Genomic DNA, 7,149 nt, shown 5'->3' on the forward strand with positions numbered 1-7,149 from the left:
CATAGAATTAGAGCGTAGACTAAATGAATTGTTTGCAAAGCATGCAGGTCAGTATCTGGCACACAGTAAATGCTCACTATATATCCCTAATAGATGTTAGCTACTTTTACCGTAAACATTAACCTTGATAACTCAGATTAGATGTCAATGTGAAAGGAAACTCCCCAATGCCCAGGCCTACATTAGATATCCTTTTTAAGGCCCTTGTAGCAAACCATAAATACCTCTATCATAACGCTCCTTCGGTCATTCAAGTCCCCCGCTCTATAATTTCAATAAGTTTATCTCCCTTTCAGTTGACTGTAAACTTTTTAAGATTAAGTATGTGTCTTCTTTATTTTCCTTTTGCCACTCACTCCCGGGCACTGGTGTTCAGTTACTATTCATTGAATATCTGATGACTTCTTAATGGTAGAATTTTAATTTTATTTTGGAAACAATGAAAGATAAAATGAAGGAGAAAATAAGTGGTAGACCTCTCTCACGTAGTTTCATTTGGCAGTAAAAGTAAACATCACTATTTTAAAATAAGTAAGTGTGCATTAATGGAACATTTAAGAATGATTATTACACTTTCACATCTCACAGAAATGTCATAGATCAAGCTCACTCCACTTGTTAGAAATGGAATGTACCATTAAATAAAGTAGTAATAATAGCATTTCTGTGCTTGGGACAATATTTGCCAAGTTCTAGGAAAAAAGAAAAAGAAAAACTATAAATTATTTATCTAACACACCTGGTAACACACCCGGTAGCATTATCTAACACACCTGGTAGCTGAATCAATCCGACCTTAATGTTTGATTGGATCCACCAAAGACTAATCAGATTGCTGATCTGTCAGAACTAAAGCTGAATAAATATCGCCCCAAAGCTATTCTTAAGGCCTCTCTATAGAGATATTTAAAGAAAAATCCCACTATATAAGCTAAAAAAAATCTGTGACTGGTGAACTCTCTAACTTACTTGAAGAAATATGTATCATGGCATGTATAGAAGGCGGTAGACAAACTTGTTATTTACTATTATTTTCAGGTTAAATCTACCTATCATCAGCAAACATACCTGTTCATGCATGAATGGTTATGAAAAAAGTTAGCAAGTTGAAGCTCTACAAGACATCCAGCTGAGCTGTCACCTAAACCACAACCACCTCATGCTCAGAATATTCAGGTAAGATCACTTTAGATTTCAACGATTTGGGGACATTTTACAAGACAATAAAAACTTGCTCAACTAGTCCAAAAGCACTGACATCCATAAGAAAGACGGAGGATGTTCAGTAGAAATATCAATCTCAACAACCTCTTCTACATGCTATCAGAAACTCACAACTCATATAAGTGAAGAGATGACCAAGATTAAAAAAAAAAAAAAAAAAAAGTTAAACTCTTACTCTGAACTCCCTTTAGAGCCATTATTAACTTTATTCACCATCTTACCGCCTTTCTAAACTTCCTCTGAGTTTCTATAACTGTACCTCTTCTGTAACACCTGTCAGCTCCTACCTTTTTAATGGCTGAATGTTAACAGGGCTAGTCCTAGGCTGCAGTTTCTTAGAGGTCATTTTAGCATCTCCCTAAAACTCCACACAGTGAGCTTTCCACCTGCGTTACAGCTAGGTGACTGAGCATCGAGCAGGCCACTGGGATAACCTTTAAAAACAAACAAACAGCCGGGACCTGTTTGGCTCAATGGATAGAGCGTCGGCTTGGGGACTGAAGGGTCCCGGATTCGATTCCGGACAAGGGTATGTACCTTGGTTGCGGGCATATCCCCAGTAGGGGGTGTGCAAGAGGCAGCTGATCGATGACTCTCTCTCATCGATGTTTCTAACTCTCTATCTCTCTCCCTTCCTCTCTGTATAAAATCAATAAAATATATTTTTTTAAATAAAATAAAAATAAAAATAAATAAAAACAAAACAAACAAACAAAAAACACTTGATTTTCTTCATAGAATAATTACTAAAAAACTTGTTCGCATTAATATACATAGGCACATCAATTCCACATCAAAACTTATTACAAAAGCTTTAATTTATTATATTACATGATCATTGTAGGAAAACTAGAATCTATAACCTTATGACCCCCCCCCCAAACCCCTATATTTTAAATTATATCCTTCTGCTTTTTCTATACATACACACACACACACACACACACACACACACACACACCGTATTTTTCGGACCATAAGACGCACCAGTTTTTAGAGAAGGGAAATGAAGAAAAAAAGATTCTGAAACAAATAGTGTTCTAAAATATTTTATGTGCATTAAAACCCAACATCACAGTCATAAACACATGTAATAAACCCTGTAAAGTAAACAGCAGCATTTAGAACCATTTTAGAGCTGGGCAAGCACACAGAGACCACACAGAGCCGGGCAAGTAAAAAACTTTTTTTTTACAGTATATGTATAGGCTATATTTGGACCATAAGACGCAGGGACTTTTTCCCCCCACTTCTGGGGGGAAAAAAGTGCGTCTTATGGTCCGAAAAATACGGTATATTGATTTGGGAAAGAGAGAAACATCAATTTGTTGTTCCACTTATAATTCAGGGGTCTTCAAACTACAGCCCGCGGGCCACATGCGGCCCGCAAAGGAGTCTGATCCGGCCCGCCAGGTTTTTTGGGCAGTGAGCGCAGCCGAGGTGTTACAGTAGGAATTAGTAGTTCATATAGTCCGGCCCTCCAGCTCTCTGAGGGACCGTGATCTGGCCCCCACTTTAAAAAGTTTGAGGACCCCTGCGATGCATTCATTTGGTTGCTTCTTATATGTGTCCTGACTGGAGATCAAGCCCGAAACCTTGGTCTATTGGGATAATGCTCTAATGAAGTCGGCAAACTCATTAGTCAACAGAGCCAAATATCAACAGTACAATGACAGAGATTTCTTTTGAGAGCCAAATTTTTTTAAACTTAAACTTCTTCTACCGTCACTTCTTCATAATAGACTCGCCCAGGTTGTGGTATTTTCTGGAAAAGCCACACTCAAGGGGCCAAAGAGCCACATGTGGCTCCCGAGCCGCAGTTTGCCGAACACGGTTTTAAACTCTTAGCTTGCACAGCAGTTTGAAATCAGTATGGGAACCTCCCGAAACCATTCTTTTGTCCCTCTAGTTTTCTGATGCCCAAGCTTTATCTAAACCTCTCTTCCCTGCCTTCCCAGACCTGCTTTCCCACAGCTCAAGTCTTATTGATGGCTCTGCTGTAACACTGAAATTTGCCTTGCTAGGATTTTATCCCTTTAGACTCTTAGCGCCAAAATATCAACCAACTAATCTGGTAGAGACTAATCCATGCTAATATGAGAGGCTCATTCCCAGCAACAGATGTGCAGCGTAACTTGAGCAGTTTGGGGAAAATACATTATCTACATCTGCAGTGCATTTTATTTTTCAAACGATGCTGTACTTTGGAATCACATGGGGAACTTTTAAAAACACTGATGCCTGGGTCTCACCTCCCAGAAATTCTAAATAAAGTTGGTATAAGGTGTGACTTGGGGGCATCGGGATTTTTTAAAGCTCCCCAGATGAAATCTACTGTAGCAGCTGTGCGTGAGATGACTTAGAGAAAAATCCCAAGTGGCTGCTTCTTAGGTAATCTCGGAGGACTCCAAGGAAGAAAAGTACAATAAACATAATTCTTCTGCACAAAACAAAGGAGGTAAGAGCGGCTTGAGGGGCGAAGCATTTGCCAGTGACAACAGAATAAAAATTAGTATTTGTGTTCTTCTGGATGGGGAGGCATGAGTCTGCTGTGTTAGGAAGTAGCTTCCGTTGCTTCTGTCCTGGATCAATCATCTCTACAATTACTTGGGTAACAAGCTTTATGCCATGGAATGTCTGTGGTAGCTCCCCAGGTTTCAATTACTTCCAGTCTACATTTGTTTTATTGTTTCAACACAGTTAGGCAGTCCCACAGATTGGGGAATCTCCACAAGCTGAAGCAGACCTACGGGACAACTCTTAAAAGAGTAACTACAATTTCCAGGCCTTTAAGGAACATTACCAAACCTCACAACAACATGACAAGGTTAGCTCTGGTTTGCAGGGAGAGCGGAGGATCAGAGCAGGCTAGGGAATTGCCTGGCCTCGCCATCAGTAAGGGGTCTGGCCGGGATGTGCTTGGGGAAGAAGGCAGGACTCGAACACGCATGCTCTTACTATTTACAATGTGTCAAGAAGCCACATTTGTCCTTCCCCAGGACAATCTGAAACTATACTGGAAAATTGCTTTTCTGGGCATCAGAGGCTTCCAAGTGGTCTGAACGATTTTTTTATTTCACAATTCCGAGTGACGGGAGCCACTTCTGTGCCAAGCCAGTCCCAAGCTACAGCGCTAGGTGAGGATACTTGGCTGCTTCATCGATATCTGGGGCCTGGCATGACATACGTGATCATTCCCAGGCACCAGCGAGGGGCACATTCTGTCCAGGACCATAGGGTGCAAAGGCCTTGACCTTAATGGGTTGGTAGCCTCGTTGGGGGAAAAATGGCTTTTTCTTGCAACCTGGCTTTTCCCAGATTATGTATGCTGGGGAAGACTTCTTTGGTGACCTGAAAACTAAAATTGATCTCTGTGGCCAACATAGAAGTTTCATTTCCCCACCCCTCCCCCATCCCCATCCCCTCTTTTTCTTATTCTTCTTCTTGGTCACCATTTTCTCTTACTTACTATCTGCAATTTCCTAAAGACTATTTAACCCACTCCAGGTAAATACCATTGTACCCCAGAATCCTTGAAGGATGTGACTCCCAAATCCCATAATTTCTGAAGGAAAAGAGGGATTGCAGGGCTTCCTCCATGAAGACTGCCTTTCGTGAACTCAATGCTGGAGAATGGGGTGGACATTCCTTACCATTCTAGGGGGCAGGAGGGAAGGAAGAGGATCTGCAGCTTCACAGACACTTCCCAGGAGACAACAGGAACTTGGGGGGGGGGGGGGGTGTGAAGAAGGTGGCTGGACTCAAGAGAAGCAAATGCCTACTAGGAATATGCTAGTAAAGGAGCTTTTTGATACGACAAAGCTTCAGAGACTATGGAATCCTACACACAATGAGGATGGAGAAGGATAAGGAATATTAGGGAAAGCCATGATTCCCACCCTCCACTTCTTTCTCTAGTCATTCGTAAAAAAAAAAGAAAGAAAAAAGAGTTAACAAGCATAGCCTGAGATTAAAGCCTAAGGTTGTGGGAAAAGAGGAAACTTGATTTTGGAGGAAGGTTAGGAGCTGAGATAGAGCAAGCTGCTCAGAAATGCTGTACAATCATAGGGCTCAGCCTTGGCTGCAGATGCTAGTTTAGGTTTTAGAGTCTCTGGCACTAAGAATAATGCCTCTTACCTTAAAATAAAGCAGAGAGAGTAATATTTTCCTGTTTGTTTGTTTTTTATGGGTTTTTGTTTTGGTTTTTGTTTTTTTTGGGGGGAGGAATAGACAGCCATGATCCAGTAGAAAGAAATGGCTTACTCTGCCAGGGCAAGCCAGGATACTCTGGCTCAGGCAAAGGTTATCTCCTCCACAGCCAAGGACAGCAAATACATGCTGCAGAGCAGGCAGGAAACAAATGCATGATGCAAACACGGGCTGCTGGCCTCCAAGCCTCTCCTGCAGCCAGCCAGGCCCCCTGGCCTTCTTCCTCGGGCTGAGCTGATACATGCCACGCAAGAAATGGGAGATCTGAGCGGTTCCTCAAGTGCTCAGAGGAGCCCAGACTGCTGGCCCCCAGAACGGAGAGCTCCACAGCCTGGGGATGTTGGTTGGGGCTTCTGCTTTTAAGGTGGCTGCCAGGCTGGAAAGGAGAGCCGGTTTTATCCAGAGCTGTCCTAAAAACATCTCAATCGCTCTCTGCCGGCCCCTTTCGGAGAATGAAATGGGGGAGAGGTTTAGAAAACGCTGAAAAGATTTTTGTTGTTGTTGATCCCATTGATGTTCAGAGAGAGTGGCAAGGAGGGGGAAAGAGGCAGAGACAGAAACATGGATGTGAGAGTGCCTCCCGCAGGCGCCCCGAACAGAGGTATCGAGCCTGCCACGGAGGGACATGCCCTTGACCAGAATCGAACCCGCCACCCCTCTCAGTCTGCCCGGCAAGCCGGCGTAGGGCGAAAGACTTTTGACTTTGCAAACCCAGAAAGAGGGGGGCTGCGTGGGTCCGACGAAGGGTTAAACAGTTGTCAGATTCCGTGCAAGAATTTCACCTTCTGCTTTGCCCCGCCGCTAGGAAGGAGGCGAATGCAAGACCCCGAAAAAATGCCATAAGGAACCACCTTAAAAAAAAAAAAAAAGCCACTGCCTCACTGCGTTAGAAAAACATGCAATCCTCAGGGGACACGGTCCGGAAATTTTGCTTCCCCTTCCAAAGCCACTGAAGAGGAGGGAGGGGGGGGAGGCAGCGCCGGGCTGCGGTGCTCACCACTTGCTGGGCGCCCCGGAAAGTCGCGTCCAGCAGCATCAGCTTCCAGGGGTCGGACAGGGAGCCGGGCAGGGGGATGTAGACGTAATAGGCGGCCAGCGCCACCAGGGCGGTGAGCACCACGCAGGACGTCCTCATCCTCCACCCCCGGGGCCGGCTGTCTGCGGGCGGACGAGGATGACCGAGACCTCCTGCAAGTTTGTGCCGGGGCCAGCGGCTCCTCCACTGGCTTCTTATAGGGGCCCCGGAGCCAATCGGAGGCGGCGCCGGGAGGAAGTGGGAGCGCGGGCGTGCCCCCCCCCTCGGTGTCCTTGCAAAGTGCACGCGCTCCCAGGTTGGAGGCAGCGGCGGCCGAGGCTGCTCTGGGCGCAGCACAGCGGCCTCCGGAGGACACAGGTGTGTATTGCACGCCCGTGGCCGAGGGCTGCCCCCTCCCTGAAGGTTCTCAAAAATGGAAAGCTGAAATGCGGTTTGTCCAAAGCCTTGCTGACTCAACATGGAGAGACCGAGAGAGAGAAAAATCCACTGTCTTGCAATGGAATGAAATTCTAGCTATACTCAATTCCATTAAGGATGTAGAATAAGCCGAAGCGGTTTGGCTCAGTGGACAGAGCGTCGGCCTGCGGACTGAGGGGTCCCGGGTTCGATTCCGGTCAAGGGCACATACCTTGGTTGCGGGCACATCCCCAGTAGGGGGTGTGCAAGAGGCAGCTGGTCGA

The 7,149-nt window shown here is 45.1% G+C and overlaps 1 protein-coding gene across 1 annotated transcript in view; it reads right to left on the reverse strand.

The window, feature by feature from the left end:
* Positions 1-6,707, reverse strand: part of NCEH1 (neutral cholesterol ester hydrolase 1) — a 70,201-nt gene extending 63,494 nt beyond the window's left edge. The window contains exon 1 of the mRNA XM_084874170.1: positions 6,431-6,707. Coding sequence (XP_084730296.1) covers positions 6,431-6,568 — 138 coding nt within the window. The 5' untranslated portion in view covers positions 6,569-6,707. The remainder of the gene's footprint in view (positions 1-6,430) is intronic.
* Between the last annotated feature and the right edge of the window lie 442 nt (positions 6,708-7,149).

Source organism: Pipistrellus hanaki (genome assembly GCF_964339955.1).
Source record: "Pipistrellus hanaki genome assembly, chromosome: 2".
Taxonomy (NCBI): Eukaryota; Metazoa; Chordata; class Mammalia; order Chiroptera; family Vespertilionidae; genus Pipistrellus; species Pipistrellus hanaki.